Source organism: Prunus persica, chromosome G5, assembly GCF_000346465.2.
Source record: "Prunus persica cultivar Lovell chromosome G5, Prunus_persica_NCBIv2, whole genome shotgun sequence".
Lineage (NCBI taxonomy): Eukaryota > Viridiplantae > Streptophyta > Magnoliopsida > Rosales > Rosaceae > Prunus > Prunus persica.
In genome coordinates this window covers 13,669,533-13,694,881 of record NC_034013.1, presented here as the reverse complement: position 1 = coordinate 13,694,881, position 25,349 = coordinate 13,669,533, and the positions used below count along the sequence as shown (strand labels likewise).

The window sequence follows — 25,349 nt, the reverse complement described above, 5'->3', positions numbered from 1 at the left end:
AAAAATGTAAAGAGTACATTTTTGACACAAAAAAAAATATATTATTGGAAAATGTAAGAACACAATTTTTTAAGAGTTTAAATTGCAAGGTGTATAAATTTGAGAATTAAACCAAAAATCCCAGATACCGTAACACTCAGAAAACTGTCTTGCATGTATGGAGATTAGTATTATCCACCTCATGTACACCCTCACTTCAGGGTGCGACTATAAAGTTAGAAACAATGAAGCTACAGATCAATTTCGAAGAGGGCTACAAATAAAAAAATATATGATAATTTAAGAATTAAGGGCCTCGAGTTGCTTCCGGAGATCTTCTAGGTCATCAATAGTAGCATCTGCGGCTTCGGTAGGCGATTTTTGGAACTCATCTGCATTGGGAAGCTCGCGAACAAGACCTTCTGGTAGAGCATCTGAGACCAAATGACAGAAATCGATGAGAAAAGAAGTGACATGCGAGATTTTCCAGTGGAATCCGTCTAATTGCTAAGAACTTGAAACATTAGAGGATAAATTACCTGCACTTTTGGCCTCTATCCTATCTGGCTCGCTATCATCAACGACACTGCAAAAACAACACAAATCAAATGATAAAATGCATGTTATTCAGTTTATAACCTATGGCACAGTTTGATTGCCATAGGTATGCTTTCATTTCCATGAAATTATTCCTCTCAAATGCACGTCATTCTTTTTACATGCAACGGAGAAAATATCCCCAATGTGCCCAGTTTTTTTTTTTTTTTGAAGGGCGGCATTAGTGTAACTGTGTAATTTGAGTACCTTATTTCCCATTCATTATCAAGATGAAGTGGACATTCTGTAACTGATGATGATGCTTCAGCTTCCATCTTTGCTTTAAGTGCAGCATCCCTAGCTGGCTTTACAAGCAAGAATTCTTTCTGCACAGTAGATACGGTCTTCAGCATCAATGCCAAACCAACTAACAGAATGTCTAAAAATCATTAGATCCAGTTTGGGTGCACGAGTGCTAGATCTTTGTTTCTTTACCTGCCGTTCTAGACAAGCAAAATTTGAACACTGAGGGTTTGGCTTCATTTCCATGGTTGGGAAGAAGTCTTTAAGAGAATTATATCCCTGCAATCAAGCACACCAAATTCGGGCTGATCAGCATGCTGCAATGAAGAAACAATTTAATGCTAAACCTTAATATATTACTAAATCCCTTGAGATGTTCTGCCAAATAAAAGCAGGATGAGAGAGAATACAACATACGACTTACCAAGTATGGGGAGACGTTTCCAAAGTTCAGCAAGTATTTTAGTGTATTTTGGACTAGAAGCCCAGCAACAACTCCCTAAAAAATCAAATCAAATTTAGTTGCTATACGAATGACATCCATACCAAATCAAATATTGACACATCAATCAACCAACTATAGATTGTCTCCACAGCCTGAATACTACAGAGTAACTAAGCCAAGCATCATCTTCATTTGAATTCGATGACAATGACAAGTTTTTTTCTTTTCTTTTCTTTCTCTTTTAAATAATAAGTACCAACATCCAGATTCCAGACATGAATTTCAACCAAACTACCAGTAAGATACAAACACTAGCAAGTCTGAATAATAAAATTCCCAGAAAGGGAGAGCCACCAAGAGATTGGGAGAGATATTTTACCATAGTAGTAGGTAAAGATGCAGCACAAACCCCTTCCCGCTTAAGTGTACGTTCATCCACTCCAGATGCTACAACCTAAGAAAGAGATATACAAGAAGAAATAAAAATCAATCTTCAAGTCTTCATGTTTCATATTCCTCACTGAGAATCCTCAAACATCATTAAAATTCAAACAAAAAATCATACCAAAGGTGGTGCACATGCAAAACAGGCAGTTTCACCAGGAATCAGCAACTGAATATGGCCTGAAACAGCATCCTCAGACACACCTGAATGTTTATGTTCTTCAAGTGAGTTTTCTTGTAAAGCATACATGTATTGCATATAAAAGAAAAAGTATATGTTTTTCCTATATGACATGCACTAGGCCGTAAATATTGATTGGATAACAACCACAATGATTTTCAGGATATAGCATGTATGCTTCTTTGATTAAGAAAACTCATGCAGAATAAAGTTGTATGTCTAAAAAATGCGGGTATGCTTGACCATATGACTCATACATACATACTACTAATACACATACAAAAGAATATACGGCTGAGATGCATGCATCTCATCCACCGTGAACTTCAGCCATTTATATCTGATCTGACAAAATGTGTGTCCTTCACTTAGGTCCTGATTAGATCTCATCTCACCCAATCAGCATTTCAATGCATGTAACCCACAGTGTGTCTTTTAATTAATATTACACTTAGGGTAATACAAATGCAGGAAGTATTTTGCTTACCAGACTCCATCCATGTCTGATTCAATTCATTGCAAGCCTGTATAACAGTCAGAAAAAGAAAAAAAAATTACAACAGGTTTCTTGGAAGCAGAAGAAAGGAAGAGACCATAATTATAACCTCATACCTGATTAACAGCCATTCTTGCTTCATAATTATCAACACAGCTTAACACAAGGTCCACTCCACTGCCTTCTTTATTTGGGCGGAATGATTTATCTTTTAAACTGGACATAAAGGTATCAAAACCTTGCACTGTTGTGATGTTCAGTGTATAGCTCTAAGAACAAAGAAATTGTTCAGCATGGTTACAAAATATGGACACTAAGATGGAACCATCAAATATATAAGTATCCATACTAGAGCATTGACATATTAGCATTCTTCTATGCCTAGAAAGTGTAAATGGAAATTCAAGACGAATGAACTTTAACAGTCGTGATCAAGTTAGATATGGGAAAAATCCTAAGAAATGCTTACCTCAAGCACAACATCGGGATTTATGTCTGAAAGGGTCTGTACAGCAGCATCTGTTTTTGTCATACCGCTCTGAAAAGGAAAACAGATCACATTTGAATGAAAATTTATAAATTGTATAATCATGAAAACTTGGAAAATAAAATGATGTTTGGTATGTAAAAAATTGGATTAAAGTAACAACACAACAGCAAGAAATAAGAACTTTGGTTCAATCTAAAAGCAGTAGCATCTAATCTTTGAAGCATTAAATGACTTGGTTGAGACAAAACTAGTAAAGAAAAATTTTCAAAAAGAAACGGATGAGAAAACAAGTATGAATACCTGCTCTGGTCGAAAGAATAACCTATTCATGTTAGCTAACTCTACTTTGTCATAATCATACAACAAAAGGCGACCAATACCACATCTCGTTAGCATTTCAGCTGCTACACTTCCTACACCGCCTACTCCCTGCAAAAAAAAAAAAAAAAAAAAAAAAAAAAAAACCAAATAGGACATCACTACAAGTCAGTGGCAAGAACAAATCTACAATAACAAAAGGAACATTGAAAGAGGAGATAAATACAGACAACAATGGCAACTGAGAAGTCCCGTATTCTTTCATAGTTTTCCACAATACCCATCCTCTGAAGTGCCATAAGCCTACTGTAGGGATTGCTATCTACCACCTCGGCACTCATATCCTGTCAGCGTAACATGTAAAATGCATGAACAAACAATCATCACCTAAAAGAATTACAAAAGAAAAATACCTTCACTTTCGAACGTCGAACAGGTCCAGAACTTGCAAGACTAGTAAGGCGTTCCACACGCAATTGTAGCTACAGATAAAAAAAATTCATTAAGAAAGAAAAAAAAAAGTCAGTTCTACAAGAAAAATTTAGAAAGCTTTTACTAAACTTATCAGTATTCCGCTACTTCGAACTTCATTTCCCGATATCAAACAATAATTTGCTTATTTTTCATAAAGAAAACATCAAACTAAGTATATATAATTGAATATCCTAGTTTCTTTATCTTAATTTTCTCAGGCAACAAACACAAGCACCAAAAGAACAAACAAATACAAGCATGCAAACAATAAATAACTAAATGAATAAAAACCAATTCCAATTTATGGATTAGGCCAAAATTTTCCGTAGCACAATAGGCATCGTAAAATACTAAAACATAGCAGTACAATATTCAACCATAAATAGAATTCCGAAATTGATCCAATTCAGGCCAAATCAAGTAGTCCGATCAAAGCCAGTAAACTCCAAACTAAAATTCAATTTCTCTGTTAGATCTCAAATAAATCAGAACTGAGACATACCTGATCGATTGGAGCATGATGAGAAGGATCAGTTAGCGATCTCTTCAGAGATTCGAGGTCGTTAAGCATCTCCTTCAGTTCCACCTCCATTGCCTCTCTCTCTCGATCGAAGCCGCAGCTGAATCCCTGTGTTTTGATAATTAATTTACGGAAGAAAAAAACGTTCTTAAATTCGCTTCGCTAGAATCGCTACCTTTCTTGCGAGCGTTTACTAGCACTTTACCGTTGTGGATTTTTTTTGCCAAATTGGAGGCAGCTCTCACTGTTGCCGCATTGCTAGAGCCTAGAGAGCTGCACTGAGACTGAGAGTGGACCAACAACCAACTTGCTATTTTTCTTTTTTATGGGGAGTTGAGGCCCAATAAAATTGGGCCTGAAGGATCGTATGGAATAGAACAATATATAAGTGCATGGAGTAATTCTATAGTGAGGAACTTATGGTTAGCCTGATCCAACAATTAAGAAATAGAGTCTTACTTAAGGGTCATAAATAAGGTTCTCACTATGGAATGGCTCCAAGTATATGATGGCTATTTTGATACAAGTTATTACTTTAGATTAATCTAATCTACGGGAAGAGTAGGGATGGCAACAGGTCGGGTAGGGGGCGGGTATGACAATACCATCCACGTCCCAGCTCTCCATCCTCGCCCCTGTCCCCGAACCTATCCCCGTTTAATAGGTTTCGGAGAATACCTGTCCCTGTCCCCATCGGGGGACTATCCCCCATACCCAGCTCAAATCTCTGATTTTTTTGCATAAAAAAATATTTATCATACATTTTAACATTAAGTTTCATATTAAATTATTATTCAACACATCCAAATTAACTATAAAGTTCATCTCAACTATTTTAAATCATATCAATCTTAAGTTCCAGAGAAGATTATGAATAATTAGGAGATGGAGGTTAACTTAAGGTTAAATATAAATATTATAAATATTTATTTATTTAAGTATAAACATATATATATATTCGGGTCGGGTTCGGGAATGGGGACGCCAATACCATCCCCTCCCCATACTTGTTGGAGATTTTTCAAATTCGAGGATCCCCGTACCCGATACTCGTTTAGCTCCAAAATCTCCCCCCGTTAGGGTCGGGGACCCGACGAATACTCGCCCCAGCGGGAATTTTTGCCGTTCCCCTAGGGAAGAGGGCTCAAACTTGGGTGTAAGGAGACAGATTTACTGCCCTAACCCAATTGGCCTCACCTATGTCTAAGTGTGTCACGCACATGGGCTGGCACTACAGTGGAAAATTGGGTCAAACTCTCCCCCCTCTCCCCTCTTAAGTGTATATGGATTCGATTCATATAGAAGACAATCTTGAGATAGTCCAATATAATACTCCCTCTCTTTAATGAGTGACAAAAAAAAAAAATATGCGTGTGTGATGGCATAAATAAATCACTTTCTTTTTTATTGGGCCGCGTTGAGGCCTAATTTTCATTGGGCCTGGTGGATGGTTTGATAGCCCAATAGACAAGTGTGTGAGGGCTATTAAAAATGTGAATAAATAAATAAATGCAAAAGGTGGAGCCCACGGTGAAAGAAAACATTTCAACTTCCTTGTCATATTATGTGGAAAGCAAAAAAATTGTTTCTCGGAGCGAAATTTCAGAGCGGAATATAATAAAATAGAGTTTGATACGCCACTCACCAGCCGCCACTCATTTTTTGTCAACCTTGTAAGTTGTATCATGCTTTTGACCTCAAAAAAATAATTGAATTTCCTATACATTTCCACACACTTTTCAGTTTTCAGTAATGTATTTGATTTTAATCACATGTTATTAGTTAAAGATAAGGATGCTATAAGGTGATGTTTTCTCGTCGGTTTTTTGATATATTAATGATTCAAATGAACGGTGTATTACAATCTAATGTCATATCAAATTAATGGTTCGTGCCTAAACTATACTTATTGAGAAATATAATTGTTTGATTCTTTGTGTTTGTATGAGGTAGGGCAGTCATTGGATTGTTAATGCATCTAGGAAGAAATGCATTGGTTTGCACTATTCTAGTAGATTGCTTTTGGGGCTAAAACTCAATCTGCAAGGGATCTCCATATAGATTGATTTATATACGATGATGCCTTGAACAATTCATGAAGATTGTGGTGTCCCATCATGCATATATTTATATATATTTACAATGCGTTTGAATTTTATCCACTGTCTAGAATATTGGACCACTTCTGCCCACAGGAAATAGATGGAGGGGTAGGAATATATTCTTTGGTGAATTGAATCAAGAAAAAAGCTTTACATGTACATGAAATTGGGCTAATCTAAATCATACAAAAATTAGGTTAGCTCGAGTAGGGAAGGCCAATTAATGTTGGAATGATTTATAAATTAAGGGTTCGATTTTCTTTCATTGTTGACAAAAAATTTACAAAAAATAATTAAGGCGTCTATTCAGTTTGTGATTAAGATGTATCTTTTATTATTTTGATTATGGTGAATTGCATGATTCAAAGCTCCCTTCACTATCAAGCCCCACCAAACTTGTAGATTCAAGCTTGTGCATATCGTGTATGGTGTATAAATTACAGGCTTTTTCATTGTGAACTTTTTGGGTTTGACCAAAAAATAGACAGGCAAGCTGTTGTCACTTCTCAGGCTTGCAACCCTATAGCTGCAATAGCAACAGTAAAGCTCATAATAAAACCGATAGCGTAGAACATCATGGTCCTTATTGGTATGTGACCTTAGCGTGCACAAAAAGGAACAAGACAAATTGATATGAGCCACATTTTCTGATGGCCTAAAAATCAACCTTAGGCATCACTATATTGATCGATATCACGCACATTTTGTGTCAGGTTGAATTGTGGTAGTCAAGTTTTTGGCATCGGGATGCTGGGAGAAGAGAAGAGAAGAGAAGAGAAGCAAACAACACACCATGCATATCATTACAACAATGAATGCCAATCAAGTAATGAGGCCTCAATGCTCTCATGAGCATGGGGTCGCATATATTCTTCTTTAGTAGAGGAAATTATTGGTACATAAAAGTGGAGCATAAATGGGTTTCTAACATGCCTCAGGGTGTTGATTCATGTCTATCACATTGCACCAAACCCTAAAAGTTGTTTGGTTAGATTTGGGAATTCTTCAACAATGAGCATTGTTTAGGATATGATTTTGGGTTCAAAAACTTTAAATCACTCATTGGGTCTTGACCCTTTTGCCTCTTTTTAAGTTTTCTCATTCCAAAAGCATGCATGTGAGAAGAAGAAGCACTGGCTGTTGTGATTATGCCCCTCAAAGAGTTATAATCACTTCTACATGCATTCTTCTAAGCTGCTTTTGAAAGGGTGGTAGTATCTCTCTCTCTCTCTCTCTCTCTCTCTCTCTCTCTCTCTCTCTCTCTATAATAAGTCATAAGCACTTTTTTCTTTTGGTATTACACCACAAAAGTTAATTCAGATATGAAGCACTTTACATCAGTCATTTTCAGCCTCCTAAGTTGCGAGGTCAATACGCGAAATCTATGACTGAGCATAAATTTGCATCATTTACTTGCTCATCTATATCCAAGTAAATAAGAAAACAATCATGTGAATATAAAACAAGAGCTATTGACCGACCACCATGAACTAGAAGTTATCTGAAAATAACCCCCCTGATCTGATGATGCAACTTTGCTTGTTATTATGGCTAATTACCTCTCCTTAATTTTTTTATATAAAAAAAGTGAATTATGGGTGTATGTCTGTCGCTTTCGAAACGTGGGCTGTCATTATGTTTTTCTCGGCTGCTGAGAGGACGAATATTATACTAATCATTCACATTATATTTATTTGCTGCAGTAGTACCGTTGTTAATTATTTATATTTATAACTTATAATTAGTGTGTGTGCTTAGAGACTCAAATGAGGTATTAAGTCTGATTGAGATAACTTGCTCCAGAAGACGAAGATTATATAAGAGGTTTATGCATCACGCAACGCAACCACGTATATAATTACACCGCATCCGCATGGATGCTGAGCAAGTTAAAGTTTACCATTTTCTAAGAATTGTATGGGGAAAACAATAAGTTCTAACTGAGCTGACTTCTAAATTCTAACCAGGGACGATCTTAGGATTTCAAAATGGAGCGAGTTAAATATATCTAACGTACAAATCTACTAAGAAGATAGAAAACTCAATGATATGAGTGAATTTCATTGACAACAAAAAAATTCCAATGAGTTTTTTTATATATCTCTTAGGTTTTTTATATTGACCCGACATTATAAAAGTATAACCTATTAAATAATATATATATAAGACAATTTGTCAGCAACTAATTAATTCATTAAATCTCACTGATCGATATTATTCATATAAGCAAGAACACCAATATTTATCAGAATTTTCTCTATTTCATGACAATAAAAGTCTTTGACTAATTTTCTCGTAGAAACTCCTATGACAAAATGAAATGGAAGTAATTCTTTTAGCTATAGCCTGAACAAAAGGAAAGCTAGTGATATGAATGATTTTTCAAAAAATCTAAAAATAGTTGATCACATGTTTATCAACTCAGAATTGATGTAGAACAGTTTCCAATGTTTTCAAAAAGAAAAAAATAGTTTCGAATATCAGCCAACATTAATTTCATACTAATCGGGAAAAATTTTATTATGTTTACACTCTTTCTATCTTTTGCAAAGATTTGCAAGTCAACCTTCTAGCTAGCAGTGGTGGGATAAATGTAATTTTGAGTTGAAAGACAAGAAAAGTCGCCTGGGCTATAGCCCAGGTTAGTTCCTTGCTAGGTTCGTCCCTAGTTCTAACTTATATTAATAAAATTATTAATTTGCATCACACAGTCGCATTTTAACAATGCGTATAGCTGATATCTTTTCTTATAAATTTGAGACCCGATAAATGAGTTTCAACGCAAATCTCGTATATGTGAATTAATAAATATAGTATATATAGCAAATTCAATAATACAAATTCATATTGCAATACAATTGTAATTTGTTAGATTAGATCGACATGTTCACCATCTCTTTAAGGTATAGACTAATATTTGTCCTCGTTCGATGGGTAGAATCAGTAACAAAATTGAATTAGCTTAATCTACTAAAAAAATGAATGCGGATATATCCCACACAATCCCATTATATGCACTTTTGAAGAATAACTTAACCTACTAATAAGGTGAGATTCATAATCCCATTATTTCAATTCATTGACTTTAAATTAAAGACCCGAGAGTCGCGATAAATTTAGAATACTTATCCTTTTCAATCCAACCAATCATACATCTTAATTCAAATGCAATCCTAATCACCAAATATATCCTTAAATTAATGAATCATGCTCACAAACCCATAAAAGATGTGGACGCAACTTTTGTCGGTAATACAAATGAAATTTGATATTAACAAAGTTGTCAGTTAGCGTAACTAAAAGATGAAGTAGTTGTTCACGAGGCTTCAGTAATGATGCAGATACAGCCGACTCACTGGTTCAAATTATTTTCAAGTCCTTAGCATTAGCCATATGTAATGAACTAAAGTCTAAAGTCATAGTCGCACCAACCTTAAAAAAGCTTGAATTGATGGCTTGCTGCTAGCTTAATAGGCAAAGATCCAATCGGTAAAGCCAAGTGTGTGAACATGCAAATTAGCCCCCCTTTCCAAATTAGTATATATATATATATATATCTATATTGTTATTTTTCTTGGACCAAAAACAACACAACACCCACATTGCGAATGCTTTACATCATGCATGGATATTTTTATTCGACCTTCGATTTTGATGTTTTAGCTTCTTTGGGTCTAGTTTAAGATCGAGCTAAAGAAACAAAGGAGTCATTAATATAGTGGTTTAGAATGATTACTTTCTCATACAAAGTTTTCGGTTCAAATCCTATAACAAATAAATTTAGTATATTATTACCTATCTCAATTAAAAATATCATAAAAAAAACATTGAGCTATGGAACGATTTTATAAATTAAACACCAAAAGGATAATTATTTATTTTTTTAAAAAAAAGAAGGGGGAATTGTTAATTTTTGAAAGGTGCATGCTTGTGGCATATGGCAGGCTTGGCAGCAATGCATCACTCATTTTCTACCAAACTATGTAGAATGGACAAGATTTGTGTTCCACCAACTCCACATCTTCAAGCCTTATCCAAATCCATATTTCCATATCCCAATTATAGGAGTTGGGATTATTGTTATTATTTTATTAATTTTTATTTGTGTCCCCACACACAAATATCCATCTTAACTTGGTTTGCAAAACTCTCACAGCTCATCAACTTGCAACTCTCAACTTGCACCACCATGCGCAATGCTATGAAAATGCAATATTGAATAGATGGGTAAAGGAGGCATCATATAATTGTGACGACTATACATAAAATTTGGAAACACCAAAAAAAAAAATATATATACTTACATGAAATTATATTTGAATGAAAATTGAATGTCTTACCTAATTTTATGATAGAGATTAAGTTGAAGAACGTGATGAAATTACAGCTCCATAAGACTAGGAACAATGTTTGGCTTTTCCGTCACTCATTGAGACGGCCTAAAAATAAATTAAAAGTGACATATTAAGAACCATGTTTTTCATGCGATTGATCCCGGAGATTTACGGACATAATATTTTGCATGTTTTTTCTTCTCCCCTTCATTCATGGGGTTTAAAGTCTAAATTACTGTTATCTCCTTAAGTAACACGCTTTAAATAAAAAAAAGACTTTTTAGTAAGAACATATGTTATCAACTTGTATTTTTTTACGAGAAAGTAGTAATAATTGAGACTTATAACACTCACGTTAAGAATTTGATTCTCGGCCTTTGCACTCTCTCTCCTTTTGAGAGGAAAAAAGAAAAGAAAAGAGAAAGGGTACATAGTATTATAACTTTGGCACCAATAGTTACCAAATCATGCTTAATCCTGTTTATGTATCTTAAACAGGAAGATAATAGTGGTTAAGGATTAGCTTAGTGGGTTGGGGTATAAGTATTTATTATTTATTATTTAGTACATGATAGTCTAAATTACAAGAGAGGGGAGTTTCTTACACAACTAAAATGCCATAAGAGCTCGAACCTGAGACTAATAGTCTGCTAGTCAATGTATTTTTCTGCCAAGCTTAAACATATTCAAATTATTTACGGTGCTCAGAAGCTTCTAGGTTATTTGATACAAGATAGCTGTAAAACCAGCGTTATCCATGCTCCCAAGTGTGAAATAGCACTTCATCTTCTTGACTAAAAATCTAAAATGGTTCATCTACAAATTTTGTGCGTTTTGGCCATCCTCGTAGTCAGAGACGGACCCACAGTGGGGTCAATGGGGTCAAACGACCCCATGGACTCCATGGAAGCAAGGTAGAAGGTGGCTTTGAAATGGGGTATGACCCCATGAGAGAGGGGATTTGCAGACAAGAGGAAGAAGAAGATGAACAGGGCTCTGTTCTGTTTGAAAGAAGCTGGCCAAAACGGCGTCGTTTTGGGCCAGCTTCTAATTTTTTTTTTAAACAGACTGGCCAAAACGGCGTCGTTTTGGACCAGACGCGCGAATTTTTTTTTAAAACTCGCTGGCCAAAACGGCGTCGTTTTGGACCAGCGAATATTTTTTTAAAACCCACTGGCCAAAACGCCGTCGTTTTGGACCAGCGAATTTTTTTTTAAAAGACCTGGCCAAAACGACGTCGTTTTGGTCCAGGTGTTATAAAAAAAAAACACAGATCAGTTTCCCTTCTTCTTCCTCCCGAATTTTCATTCCAAAACACCTATTTTCTAAACCCTAAAACCTAAATTCCCAATTTTCCCCCCCCCCCCCCCCCCCCCCCCCCCCAAACCTTTAACCCTCTTCCCCACCAAGCCTTGAAGCCCCCAAAAAAAATTGAACTTTTACACTATGACCCCACGACACAAAATTCCTGGGTCCGTCCCTGCTCGTAGTTTGAGTCTAACCGTGCACAATTCCAAAATAAGGAAAATAAGGAAAATGCTGTAACTACCAAAACTAAAAATCCAATTTAAATCACATGACGTGTCATTAAAATAGTTAGGCAAACCTAACTATTTTTCAACATTAGCTTTTGATTTGAGTCGATCATAGTTTGATTACATGAGTAAATTTGCTTTTTGAATCTTAGCAGGAAATATGAATTACGAGAAAATGTAACCCATGTGCAAATAATGAGCTCATTTCATACTTACACAAGTTATAATGAAATAAATCGTAGAATTTATCGAAGTTTTTTTAAATTCATAGATATGACTATGACATTTGACAAGAAAACATGTAACGCATCATGAGTAAAAAACAATTTAAAAAACAGTATTTTTCAAATGCTTCGACGCTAATATAGTCCAGTAGAAAATAATTTTGACTTGTAAACCAGTCCTTTCAGGTTTAAACCTCCATGACACATTGTTAATGTGTGTGAGAAAAACTCCCCTCCTCATATTACTTGTATAAAAAAATATACGCTTCGACATTATCTTATCACACATTAAAGTTAGATTTACACAAACTAATTTATAACCTTTTAATTCAAACTCATGATAATTTTTCACAAAGAGATGGGAGTTCAAATTTAAAATTGTCCAATAACACCAATGAGAATTAAAACAAATTCAGGTTTAATATAAAAAATATTGCTTGAGAAAAGAAAAACAAAACTTTATCAGTTCAGCTGAACTACACAGTGTACTGGGCCTGCTCCTGCTGGCCTAGCTAGCTCAGTGTCCACGATGAGTCTTTTGACCAGTCGTTTGGTCTCTCACCAAAGCCTGAACCGCAAAACCCGCTAAAATCAGAGCATCCAATTTATTTCCCACTAAAATTAATCAAAACTAATTTTCTTTCTAGTCAGATTAAAAATTAATTAATTTTATTTTACTGAATTAACTAATTTTCTTCATCAATCTAGTGGGCTCCACACAATGGCTTGTCTTTTGGTCTCCCTCATTCCCCTTGTATATAAGTTCGTCCCGAAGGCCTTTGTTTCGTCTTTTATCACGACGCTGATAAAGAGAAACAGCCAGAACCATTTTCAGACTCTCTCCCATACCCGACCCGAGAAATTTCCAAACAAACCACAACGCACACACAGAGGCTCACACAGAGCTTGGAATATGAGAAGAATCTGACGAAGAGGAAGAAGATAAGGCAAGCTACACATGACGATGATGACGCTGCACAGAAAAAAGCTCAAAAGCTCGCGAAGAACCACTGCCAAGTCAGATTTCTTCGACGGCTTACCGGACGATCTCGTCGTCTTCATCCTCTGCAAGCTCAGCTCCTCCGCCTCTTCACCGTCCGATCTCATCAACATCCTCATCACGTAAGCACTTCTTTTGTTACCTCCGCTCCTTGTGGTGGTTCTTCCATGACTTTTGGTATTGTAGTTAATTTTTTATTTATATTTTTGGAAAAAAACAAATAGGTGTAAAAGATTGAATCGCTTGGGGCTTCACTCTGTGGTATTATCCAAAGCCGGTCCCAAAGCATTTGCTATCAGAGCCAAGAACTGGTCCGATTCGGCTCACCGTTTTCTCAAACAGTGCGTGAGCGCCGGTAACATCGAAGCTTGCTACACTCTCGGGATGGTCAGTCTCTTGAACTAATTTCAATTTATTTAATTTTCTCTGATTTTTTTTTAAAGTTTTTGGAAAATAAATTCACTTTTTTGTTGCTACAGATCCGATTTTACAGTTTGCAAAACCGAGGGAGTGGAGCTTCACTCATGGCGAAAGCCGCGATGAGATCTCATGCGCCGGCGCTGTACTCGCTCGCCGTGGTTCAGTTCAACGGCAGCGGGGGCTCCAAGAAGGAGAAGGACCTGCGAGCCGGCGTAGCTCTTTGCGCTCGAGCCGCCTCGCTCGGCCACGTAGACGCGCTTCGAGAACTTGGCCATTGCCTCCAGGACGGTTACGGAGTCAAGCAAAACGTCGCCGAGGGACGCCGCTTGCTAGTCCAGGCCAACGCGCGGGAGCTCGCGTCCGTTTTACGCTCCGCCACGTGGCGGTCCCACCACTACCAGCACTTGTACGCGTGCCTCACGGGGCTGGTCAGCTGCCCGCTGCTGAGTGACTTCGGTTGTAACGTTCCGGCCCCGGAGCTCCACCCGGCGAACCGGTTTTTGAAAGAGTGGTTCGGGTCGGGTCGGGCAATATCGGGACAAGGGATGAGACTGTGCTCGCACGTGGGGTGCGGGAGGCCCGAGACGAGGCCGCACGAGTTTAGGAGGTGCTCGGTTTGTGGTACGGTGAATTATTGCTCACGTGGGTGTCAAGCGCTTGATTGGAAGCTGAGGCACAAAGTCAAATGTAAGCCGATCGAACGGTGGCTGGGTGTTGATGGTGAGTTAGGGGGACTGGTGGAGGGTGGAGATGGTGAGAATGTGGCCGTTGGATAATGAATATTAATTATTAATAATATAAAAAGGACAAGAAAAAAGAGAGAAATTTAATTAATTTGGGTGCGCTTGGTTTTCCTCTTTTTCCTTTTGGCAAATTACAGATGTACGATATACAGAACAGAAGGGGCAATATTTGCCTTTATATATGAATTAATATTTATGTTGGGGCCTTTTGTTATAATGTAAAGTAGGTTTGGGAGTGGGGCAAATTCGTATTTACAAATTTCAAACCCCAAAAATCATGCATGCATGACTTGGAAGGTTGGTATTAAACATGCTAAAAACAGGGATCGCACCTGTAATTTGTGTTTGTTTGTCTAATTTATATTATTTTTAGTTTGCAATCTTAAAGAATTATACCTAATAAGATTGCTTAGATTTCCATACTTTTGTTAATTTTGTCCTAGCCTAAATTGTCTTCTTGGTCTCTCTCTCTCTCTCTCTCTCGTTTTTAACGGTGCAAATGAGTTTAGGCCCTGTTTAGTTCATGGAAAAGGAGGTTTGGGGACGGGAAATAAATTGATTTCCCATGTTTGATAAGTCCAATTATAGGAAATCGTTGCATAGTACATGAAAAAATTGGAGAAAAGTGAAGCCCTCCTCCAAACTTGGATTTTGTTTTCACTTATCATGAAAAAGTTTGGAAAAATGAGCCAACATTAAATACACATTTTGTCCCTATTAACAATTTAGAATTATAATATATCATTAAATACATTCTTTTTTATTTGATTTAATATAGATATAATTGAAAATTTATACCAATTTTATTTTCCATTCATACTCAAAACAAACATGGAAAAAAAAAGAAAGTAATATCTCCTGGTTACTTTCCCAACATTCCCAAACGTGAGAAATGAACATTTCATTTCCTATCCTTTGAAAAATAATATAAAAAATAATTTCTCTTCAAATTTGTTTCGTAATCCAAACAGAACTTGTGTCCAAACTCCAAATCCAATAATTCGTGGTCTTGTGGGTACTATAAGTCTATATAGACAGTGGCAATAATAATTGTTGGTGTGATAAGTTTCAGTGATGGCGGATGGTTATTAAGTCGCAAGTCGCAATAATGCATTTAATTAAGGAATAAATTGATTCTCCCTCTCTTGGTGTTGGTACTGCAGAAAGCTACGGCGATGGGTCTGTTTGCCCACTTGTGCATTTCCCATCATCTTCTCTTCTTTTCTTTTGCGTCTTTCCCTTTTTGGTTAATGGAATAAATAGTTGCCACCGTATATCATTATATCTTAAGATTAAATGCTACGTTTTTTTGGTTGGAATCAAGTTTCATTAATAGAAAGGCAATGGCAATTACACGATAGTGAAACTCATAAAAATGAATTCAAACAAATACAATAGTAAGCCCACTAGAAATAAACTCAAACATGAATAAAGTTGGAGCCCAAAATTGACATAAAGTCAAAGTCCAAAATTGGTATAAAGTCAGGACCAACCAAAAGTAGAAACACCACCAAATGCCAAAGTGCCGTTGCCGTTGCCTCCATGAAGACCGAGACATCGCCACCATGACTATAATGAGTGAAAGAACTGCAAGCACACCAAAACAAATACAAAAACTACAAATCTAAAAATTCCTAGCACTACATAAACCGACCATCGAAGACTCATTAACTCCTTCAAAAATGAAACCACCAAAACACCAAGAATCCAAGAACATACCCGGGAAAACACTTCCCAAAGCCAAAGAAACCAACATCCTAAGCAAGGAAGGAGGTGATTAAATGCTACATTTAGTCATGTAAAGACGGACTAATTTCTAACTAGTGATGTATGTTGATTTTATTGAAAGAGAGACACATTTACATGCAAGGTCAGAAATCACTCACGAGCATTTAGCAAATAATATGGCATCGAGGGTCGGGTCGAAGACTTGTAGTTGTTAAGATTTTATCTAGTTACAGCAGTTGTTTTTAATTAAATAAATTGATTATCCTATTCTGTAGGAAGTCATGTTGCACGTTGTTATGTTTACCAAGTCTTTAGGAGTTTCCCAATAGTTGAGCAGTTCTATTTAAGTTTAACTTTATCAATATACAAATTAACGCTTTCCAACACCTCTTCTCACCTGTGTTTGGATTTTGAGTTTAACTCTGTTGATGCGAAAAAGTGGTTTGATACGTAATTCGTCAACTTAGTCAAAATGTCCCTTCGGTAGGTCCCTGTCCTTGATAAGTGGTCCACTCTAGAGGGTCAAGTACCTGCAAAAGGACGCGTTCGGTAAATCCTTGGGGTACTGGTGCGGTACCGGCCGAAGGCTCTCCGATGCTTAAATAAGTATGGATTTAGTAAGGTTAACTGACAGATCACACGATAGCGTACCGTTAGTTCTGATCTGTTCCTTTTGGGGATATGGGTCTCCTTATATAGACCTTGGGAGGTGTGCGTTGTGCTCATTTTTCCGATGTGGGATTCCAGGCATGGATTGTGAGCATGACACGTGTCTGATGGTAAAAAGGGGCCAAGATAGATGGCTTCGGTAGGGAGCATGCCGAAGGGGTCCTGTGATCAGAGTGGATCCTGTCCACGTGTCCGGTGGTAATAGGCCGTTTAATTAGGTATAAACAAACTCTACAGTAGTACTACTCATTTCAATTTAAATATTTGGTTTTGGACGTAGGAGGCACTATACTGCACGTATTGTGTATGCCTCTGCGGGTTGATACGGTTGAAAGCTATACAATACGGAACTGCTAATTCCTTTCAATTTCACTTTCATCGTGGGCCAACCAACCCAAGAGAAGTCTTCGAAGACTCTTCAATTCAATTTCATCATCATGAACCAACCAAAGAGAAAAATTGGTATCGTCAAACCTTTTATGTTAAGGCATTTGAAATGCATGGTTATTATAATAATTTTGTAAATCTCCCACTTTTATTCAAACATGTATTTTTTTTTCAGACGGGTGGAGTGTAATATTTTCTAGTAGAATTGTAAGAAATTACAAATACCATTTGAAAATGAGTCTCATTGTATCGTGTATGGGTGTACAAATTGCACATGGCAACAATGACTAAATCAGATGTTGACAATTACTCCTATCAGAAGATAACAATAGGGTTTCTTGGTGTCGTGCGAATTCATAGAATCCGGTATATTATCTTCCATGCCAACAGTCAAACATTCATAATTTAGTGCTTACAGCAATCAGACCAGAGTTTACAAGGGGGAAATATTACATGACTCAAGAGACAACAGCCTAATGCTAGATGCATACACAACCAGGGGAAAGTTGTTAAGAGCAACAAACTGGGTTTGATCAGTTTATGGTAACAGACGATACAAACGATGAATCAAGCTTCGTATAAAATAAGAATCGAACTCTAGGGCTCCTCAAAATTGATCAAAATTTGGTTCATGCGTGGTTGATGTTTCCTGACCTGCAAATAAGACGGAAAATACAGATATCTGTTAAGGTCTTGCGCTCTTGTATAGTATAGCGTAAAAGAGAAAGTTCAAGCAATTCTTTGCAGGTTCACTCAATTGGATACCAATTTTTCACACAGCATGTGTACATGGACAAACACACCTGCATATGCATATTAGCATTGTAAAAGTAATGCATTAGCGAAGCTATTAGGGACTGCTCATCTAAACAAGAAAATGTGAAGCTCGATAGATTACAAGCCTAATGGCTAATTCTTGAGGCTTCAGGAAAGCTTAAGCAAACTCAATTGAATTTGGGAGATGAGAGAACAGTTCAACAAATGAACGATACATACTTTCACACCAGCCAATGAAAGTAGTTTGTGAGAAGCAATGTAGGCAACATCTGGATTATTTAACTGCTTTTCCACAAAATATATAACTTCAGAGACTCCTGACTGCAAGAAAGAAGGTGTAAGAAGAAAAAATACCAGGTTAGAAAATGGCAACGTGCCTGACTGAATACACAAAATGTAGTTTAAAAGCAATAACAAAAAATGGATTACAATCTCTTTACAAGTTCATTACTAACGAGCAAAATTTTGGATATTTCTATTACTTTCAGTGGGTTGGGGAGGGACTAGGGAGGGACGTGCAGGCAGGAGGTGGAAATGACACAAGCAAGGGCATGCCATACTCATATATACTGTAAAATATAACCACAAGAACACATAGTAACAAACCTGAATGATTATTTTGGCACACTCGTTGCAGGGGAACATGGTCACATAAAGCCTCTGCAAAGAAATAGAGAATAAACATTCCTTCAGTACTTTCAGTCACAGCGGGAAAATTTAACAAAGTAACCAGGAAAAATTGCCAACAATTATTTAAAACTTGAGATTCCATCTTAGAACTTGAGTTTACATCAGAAGCTTCAAAACATCTCAATCCCAAGTGCCCCATGATGGTCTTAGGTCAAGTTGGTCAAGCACAACAATTTAGTCGAATTCACACAACACTACTAGGCCTTGGGTAGGTATGGTTTAACTGGGCCAGCAGATTGACATAATACATTCATAGTAAATGAGACTTTGGAAGTGTAACAAACCTGTCCAGCAGGAGAAGCATGGTTGGTGTTTAGGATAGCATTGACTTCAGCATGACAAACATAACTGCAAAAAGTTAGAAAGATTATAAGCAACAACCAGAGTTCCGGATAGAATTCTATAAATCGGCAAAAGGATAAATCAGTAAATCAATGAAGCACAATCATAGGATATGATGTGATGGCTGTGGAAAGAATCAATTTGATTAGAGCACTAGAAAGAAGACAGACATTAAATGTCAACTTCAACATAATTTCAGATTTAATTCTTACGATAAACAGCAGACCACAAATCAGGAATGGAATTTAAGAAAGCACAAAAGCTTACGGATACTTTGTCTCCAAAGGATCCCCAGTTCTGGATTTCTGAATAAGAAAAGAAAGATTCACTAATTAATGCTTACCGTATGATCCAATAATCACATTTTTTCCCTTCAAATTTTTATCAAATAGCATTTACAAACCTTTGCCCAAGGAAGCTTGTCATCCGAACAACCTCTTGGGAACCCATTATACCCAATTCCTGAAGAAAGAGAAATTACCCTGGAAGTCAAAGAGAGCTAAATGTGGAAAAATTCAATGATTATAAAAATCATAGACAATGTAAACCACAAAATAAGAACCATATGACCTCTGAACGTTACAATGTGAAGTAATTAACAATTCCATGTAGAATTCCTTTCAAATAATCTTATCCTCACCTAGAATTACCCCATTTTCACTCACCAAGCATGCTCCAACCTATACACCGCCAATCAATGTCAGTTCTAACGCACCAAGTTCTTATCAGACACAAATTAAAGCACTTCAATACACCTGTCATTGTTGTTACTCACAACAATTATCTTATGATCCTCATTTACTTACAAATTCAATCAACACACATACCAAAAAAGAGCAGAGAATATGACCTGCCTGTTAGGGTCTTTGGATCTTTCAGCTGATAAAAATGCAATTGCCATGAAATAATCATCCCATGACAAATATCTGCAATCAAAACCAAAAAATAACATCCAAAAATGAAACAAAACCAATATTAGGGTAACAGTATAACTGAAGAGTAAGCATTTTTGTACAATGTGGTCACTAATTGCTAGTGTACCTGGTACTGAAATAGAACAATCTAAGCAAAATGAAAGGGCTTTATAAACCATTGGCATTTTTTACACTAACCCTTTGCGTTTTGAGGGGTCAAATGGGCTCTGAGAAGAGTATTTCCTGGGGACGGGGCCGTTTTCAGACGAATCAAGCTTGGTAGACTGCTTTTTAGGGTTTGAAAGTAAGAAGCGGCAAGCGAGCGCAGAGGCCAAGGCCCCGAAAACAGTGGCCGTGGAGACCAGAGCGAGCTCGCGAGAGTTCATTGAGCTGAATAGGGAGAAGCTTTGGGGGCACTGCACTGTCACTTTCCCGATAAAATTTCCAGCTTCGAGCTAAGGTGGTAGAAGAAATAGCGGGAAAATTGGATGGAGAATTGGTAAGTTTGTGTGTTTATTATTATTATTATTATTATTATTTTGGAGAAAGGAAGTTTTGTTTAGAAAAAAAGCCCAATCCAATGGTCCTTTCCTTTTGGTGGGCTAAACCTAAGCCCAATCTATCAGCCCATATAACAGAAATTCTTCAATAAGGAAAGTGCAAAAGTGACCTGAAAATTTTCGATATTTGGAGAAGAGGGATTCGATTAGAGATCTCGGATATAGTAGTAAGAATTGTGCAATGTGCTCGGATGAATTTTGACTGTCGTTCGTGTGTGCACATACAACTAATCTTAGTAAAAATCACAAGGATAAATACTTTTAACATCTCAATTATAGTGTAAACCGATCATGTGTGTGTGCATTCGAGTTCGAGAGACTACCAATCGTTGTTACTTGTGACTTGTTCAACTGTAGGTCCTCCAAAGGAGGACTTTAAATCGCCATTATCTCCCCTGGTACAACTTTATGGTTGATATACATGATAGAGGTGAGGAGGAGGAAACCAAAAGAAGAAAATTGATGAAGGTCTTAGTTGGAGACCATGATAAATAAATCATTGTCCTAAAGTTGAGTGACCTCCATCACTACCTCAAATGAGGTGGGTTTATTTGGGCAGATCCAAAAAGCTGATAATATAGATTAGGGGCACACACACACCCTTAAAGCCTTCCCCAATTCCCGAACTTTCACATGCACCTTGCCCACCCAAAAACCTACAACTTTTTCCTTTAAAGTAAAATCTTTCCACACAATTTTTATGGCAGCATCTTAGAGACAAAGAGATACCAACAACCTATGTTTTTGGGGCCTTTCCTTGGTGGGACTATGATGTCCTTGATCCGATTTACATGCGTAAGCAAAAAAATGTTTACTTACCAGCAGGCATTATTTGGGAGAATACTCTTCCACATGAAGTATCAACACACCCAAATTTTTTAGAAAAATAAAGATTTAATTAGTTTGTTTTAGCCGATTTTTATCCACGAAAACACAGAAAATCGATTCACTTAAATTGGTTTTCAATTGCCAAATTCAATAGGTAAAACTCAATTAAATTGGTAGATTGAACTAGATTATTGGATTGATCGATTTCAATGAACTTTTGAAGACTCCTAACTTGTATCCTCTTATTCCTATTTAAAAAAAAGTTGTGTTGCCATTTTTTATGTGTCAACTTATGCAATTTGTGGCTCCGCTATTGAAATATTTGTTCATTTTTTCCTTTTACTTATTGGAAGAATTTTTTTGGTAGCAAACGTTTGTGATCATCCTTTTGTCTCCTTCAAACGGTATGTTGACGTGCTTTAAATAGCTTTGGTATAATAGTAGGCAAATGGTACCGTTGATCTTTTATGATAAGTAGACAAGTTTTGTAGATTAGAGCAATCAAGTTGAGATGGCCGAGTTGGTCTAAGGCGCCAGATTAAGGTTCTGGTCCGAAAGGGCGTGGGTTCAAATCCCACTCTCAACATTCATTTTACTTTTTTTTGCTATTATTTTTTCTTGACAATGAGAAAATGATAGAAATACACACACTACGAAAAACTCAAAATAAAACCAAAAAATAATATAACAAAGTTTTATTATATATATATTTTTGTCAAAAAGTAGAGGAGAAAATTCACAAACACAAATCATTGACGCTTGAACTTAAGACCACTTGAGATCACGGCGTGAGCCAATCCAACTATTACATGAAAGAACAAATAAAAAAATCCAATAGTAGAATAGATAGCAGCGGGGAGCAAGTTTTGTTTGCTCAACTACAAGCCCAAGATTATCTGATGAACCTCCCAATCAATCACATGATGTTAGAAGAAGAAAGGTGAGCGTTGATGGGACCAGTGATCGGACGGTCCAAGTGGCAGGGTCAGAGAGCCAATCATGGTCAGCCCCACACTTTCACTTGGGTGTGTGTGTGCCCCTCCCACGTGCCAATCTGCCTGAAGGCGTGAGCTGCTGCTGAGATAAGAAAAGTGGGTCGCTTTTTCGTACAAGAGGGCCGACAACCTTAGGCCTACCATAAAGCTAAAATCCATGCCCAAAATTTTTATTTAAAAAATAAAAATAAAAAAAAAGCCCACAACATAAGCAAAAAAACCCCCCAGCGCACGTGCGACTGTAATTATTACGCACCCTTTCATCCTCATCTCCCAAAAAAAGAAAAAGTCAAAGAAATTTAATTATAAGAATAGGAGAAAAAGAGTCCACATGAACACAAAAAAGGCCACTCATAGCCCAATAACGTGATCCGTTATTTTTCCTAGCCTTTGGCTCTCCTTTAAACGGACAGTGTTGAAATCTTCCAATCTGATTTTACCAAAATACCCTTACCCTTAAGGAGGAGGCACTTCCTTTTGCATTCAGTCATGATTTAGAATAACGCCGACTTACCATATATTGATATGTTATGTTATTAGATTGTCAATCAAAATCTAGTATAGTATGATTTGGTACAACAAATAAATTATAGTCAAAATTTGTTTTGTAATATATGAAATATTCAGGAATCATATGTCCTTAATTATCTCTACTGTCAATCATCATGCTTTGTTTGTTATTTTGACTTTTATTTATTCGTTTGGTTATTTTCCTTGATTAGTCAATTCCTTCAACTTCTCCCTAGATTGGTTTTTTTGATTTTCTAGATTACCTTTCTTAGTTTCATTGACCCTTTAAATAATCCCCGAATTATTCCAATTTATCTTAGAATTAGCACTATGCAAGGGTACAATGGTAATTTGAGCATGTTTGAGTTGTATATATGTAGCCACAAAGTTTTTGGCATCTCACACAAGCTATTGCCTCAGTCAGCACACCACCTTAGTCACTTCCTCTGTACTCATCAAACCTTTTATTTGCTTCCTTTAAAAAAAAAAAAAAATCCAATGGAAGGAGATGATCAAAAGGAGTTGCAGCTGCTTCCTTCTCCTCACCTGATGACCTCTTCTTCATCACAGAGGACATCTCGACCGTCGGATTCATCGATAAGGTATCACCGGTCATCGAAGGCAGCGGTGCAGGATGCATTATTGGAAGGGCCTAATTCCCTTGACCTGCAACTGTCAATCAGTGTGAGGCCAATAAGGGCAGCTTCTTCCTCAGATCATTGTGTTGTGTCAAAACCAGTCTGTGATTTTGATGTCTTGAAGCCCAAGACAGCTGGTTGTGTGGAGGCCTTGAAATGGCAAGCAGCTGAGCAAATCAGATTGGCTGCAATGGAAAAGGCCTATGCAGAGAGAGTGAGGGAGCTGACAAGGAGAGAGATGGAATTGGCTCAGTCAGAGTTCACACGTGCAAGGCACATGTGGGAGAGGGCTAGAGAAGAAGTGGAGAAAGCTGAGAGAATGAAGGAGAAGGCAATGCTTCAGATGGACTCTACGTGCATGGAGATCACTTGCCAATCTTGCAGACAAAGGTTTAGGCCTTGAAAAAGGGTCCGTTTGGTTCGCGGATTCGAACAAGATTTTTGTGTATTTCATTCCTCATACTTGAGTATTGGATTGCTGATGGGATTCTTCCTCCATCAAAAACACAATGAAAATAATGAAATATATTTGATGGATATAATAAAATGTGTGGCATGAGATTTGAACTTAATTTGTGATCTGTGTGATATGAATATGTAATGAGCTTCTGCTTGGTTTATCTGAGAGACTCAAACCAAAAGAATACATATGCTGCCACTAAATTTAGCTTATGCATGTTTCTGTTTGTCTTCCAACTCTGTCAAGCTTGAATCTCAATTTTGTATTTTGCGTCGACAACTTGCTGGTTATAAACGAGGCCCCAAAAATCCCAGATTGATCATCAGAATCAAATCATGCTTGTGATGGTCTAATATAACTTTCAGTTGGCTTGGCAACAAGTCTTCTGGTGTGTTGACTTACTGATAATAATCAATTAATCATATGTTCAGGAACACAAATTAGAATTTTAAGCTAATTGCATTTCACTGAGCCATTATGATTCAAGATTGGGCAAGATTGCATGGAATTCAGAGCAAAGAAAAAGTATGCTAGCTCTGTGATTATTTCTGAGCATATTCAGTCATGGACTTAGTAGCAGTTTCTGAGCATATACAACAAGAAGTTAGCGTGTTGGGTTTTGGGTTTTGGTAGAATAATATATGACACATTGAGAGTACAAGTTACAACTCAGGACTTTATGGTAAATAATTATTACACAAAGAGCACTATACATACAGTTCTTCTCTAATGCGGACGTCCGTTATTACCGTGCGGATGCCATTGTAAGCAAGGAAGGAAGTATGGAGAAGTAGTAGAAAATACATGGTGTATCCCAAGTCCTGGATTTAGGCTAAGTGTGCAAAGATTACAAATTTCTTAACCTCTATAGAAAACCCAAGTGAAGACAGCTTTGGGGTTATGGCATGGTCAAATGAAATCTGACGTAAAAAGGGTCAAGTTCAGAACCTTGATGTCGATATAGAAAGGCAAATGAATCAGAACAAAAAGGCAACCAATTTCACCAGCAACAAGACATTGTAGCTGGACATCCACTTGTTTTCAACTTCTTAACTTTTGTTCATGAAACCAAACACCCACTACCCTTGTCTCCGATCCAACACAAAAAGAAACAATTTTTGGATAGGAAGATCATGACCTCTCTCACCAAAAGCTTCTTCAACACCAAAAGCTCAGCTTCATCTGTCTGCAACTTCAACAAATACAATTTAATCAGTCAAAGACACGTATAAATATAAATATATATTTATATATCAACAGGTGCCTACAATAATGCACTGGCTTTTGATTCTTGATGAGTTGAGAG

The 25,349-nt window shown here is 36.9% G+C and overlaps 4 protein-coding genes and 1 non-coding gene across 7 annotated transcripts; 3 read left to right on the top strand and 2 right to left on the bottom strand.

Annotated features, from left to right (window-relative positions):
• Window positions 73-4,471, bottom strand: LOC18778128 (ubiquitin-like modifier-activating enzyme 5). 2 transcript variants are annotated; one of them, XM_007210445.2, is made up of 15 exons: window positions 4,363-4,471; window positions 4,170-4,295; window positions 3,607-3,675; window positions 3,424-3,537; window positions 3,176-3,304; window positions 2,855-2,923; window positions 2,502-2,654; window positions 2,377-2,413; window positions 1,830-1,912; window positions 1,644-1,718; window positions 1,244-1,318; window positions 1,012-1,098; window positions 784-902; window positions 519-565; window positions 73-413 (listed from the first exon to the last, which is right to left on the bottom strand). In XM_007210445.2, exons 2-15 carry the CDS (start codon window positions 4,257-4,259, stop codon window positions 280-282), a joined length of 1,281 nt encoding a protein of 426 aa, XP_007210507.1. In that variant the 5' UTR covers window positions 4,260-4,295; window positions 4,363-4,471; the 3' UTR covers window positions 73-279. The 2 variants fall into 2 exon arrangements, with proteins under 2 accessions (XP_007210507.1, XP_020419525.1); XM_020563936.1 differs by lacking the exons at window positions 4,170-4,295; window positions 4,363-4,471 and having other exon boundaries at window positions 3,420-3,537.
• Window positions 13,176-14,925, top strand: LOC18775777 (F-box protein At1g67340). The gene is made up of 3 exons (XM_007211262.2): window positions 13,176-13,504; window positions 13,607-13,769; window positions 13,862-14,925. Exons 1-3 carry the CDS (start codon window positions 13,341-13,343, stop codon window positions 14,576-14,578), a joined length of 1,044 nt encoding a protein of 347 aa, XP_007211324.1. The 5' UTR covers window positions 13,176-13,340; the 3' UTR covers window positions 14,579-14,925.
• Window positions 17,683-20,640, bottom strand: LOC18776987 (deoxycytidylate deaminase). Of its 2 annotated transcripts, XM_020563761.1 has the most exons (10): window positions 20,251-20,640; window positions 19,989-20,064; window positions 19,779-19,818; window positions 19,542-19,600; window positions 19,406-19,443; window positions 19,081-19,144; window positions 18,713-18,766; window positions 18,326-18,427; window positions 18,095-18,132; window positions 17,683-17,983 (listed from the first exon to the last, which is right to left on the bottom strand). In XM_020563761.1, the coding sequence occupies exons 1-10, from the start codon at window positions 20,436-20,438 to the stop codon at window positions 17,959-17,961; spliced, it is 684 nt and encodes a 227-aa protein (XP_020419350.1). In that variant the 5' UTR covers window positions 20,439-20,640; the 3' UTR covers window positions 17,683-17,958. The 2 variants fall into 2 exon arrangements, with proteins under 2 accessions (XP_020419350.1, XP_007208901.1); XM_007208839.2 differs by lacking the exon at window positions 18,095-18,132 and having other exon boundaries at window positions 20,251-20,637.
• On the top strand, window positions 21,946-22,026 carry TRNAL-AAG. Its single transcript has one exon. It is a non-coding gene; the product is annotated as a tRNA-Leu (tRNA).
• LOC18776092 (protein indeterminate-domain 14) lies at window positions 23,337-24,259 on the top strand. The gene has a single exon (XM_007210102.2). It carries the CDS (start codon window positions 23,444-23,446, stop codon window positions 23,984-23,986), a length of 543 nt encoding a protein of 180 aa, XP_007210164.1. The 5' UTR covers window positions 23,337-23,443; the 3' UTR covers window positions 23,987-24,259.

What these genes read in the sequence shown, in the direction of transcription:
- LOC18778128 (XM_007210445.2), bottom strand. Translation starts at nt 4,259, where the DNA reads ATGGAGGTGGAACTGAAGGAGATGCTTAACGACCTCGAATCTCTGAAG. An exon ending in ATCCCGATGTTGTGCTTGAG is followed by an intron (nt 2,655 to 2,854) that starts GTAAGCATTTCT and finishes CTTTGTTCTTAG; the next exon opens with AGCTATACACTGAACATCAC. An exon ending in TTGCTTGTCTAGAACGGCAG is followed by an intron (nt 903 to 1,011) that starts GTAAAGAAACAA and finishes TCTACTGTGCAG; the next exon opens with AAAGAATTCTTGCTTGTAAA.
- LOC18775777 (XM_007211262.2), top strand. Translation starts at nt 13,341, where the DNA reads ATGACGATGATGACGCTGCACAGAAAAAAGCTCAAAAGCTCGCGAAGA. An exon ending in CTCATCAACATCCTCATCAC is followed by an intron (nt 13,505 to 13,606) that starts GTAAGCACTTCT and finishes AAAAACAAATAG; the next exon opens with GTGTAAAAGATTGAATCGCT. An exon ending in CTTGCTACACTCTCGGGATG is followed by an intron (nt 13,770 to 13,861) that starts GTCAGTCTCTTG and finishes TTGTTGCTACAG; the next exon opens with ATCCGATTTTACAGTTTGCA.
- LOC18776987 (XM_020563761.1), bottom strand. Translation starts at nt 20,438, where the DNA reads ATGAACTCTCGCGAGCTCGCTCTGGTCTCCACGGCCACTGTTTTCGGG. An exon ending in GACCCCTCAAAACGCAAAGG is followed by an intron (nt 20,065 to 20,250) that starts GTTAGTGTAAAA and finishes TTTTGATTGCAG; the next exon opens with ATATTTGTCATGGGATGATT. An exon ending in ACATGCTGTGTGAAAAATTG is followed by an intron (nt 17,984 to 18,094) that starts GTATCCAATTGA and finishes TCTTATTTGCAG; the next exon opens with GTCAGGAAACATCAACCACG.
- LOC18776092 (XM_007210102.2), top strand. Translation starts at nt 23,444, where the DNA reads ATGGAAGGAGATGATCAAAAGGAGTTGCAGCTGCTTCCTTCTCCTCAC.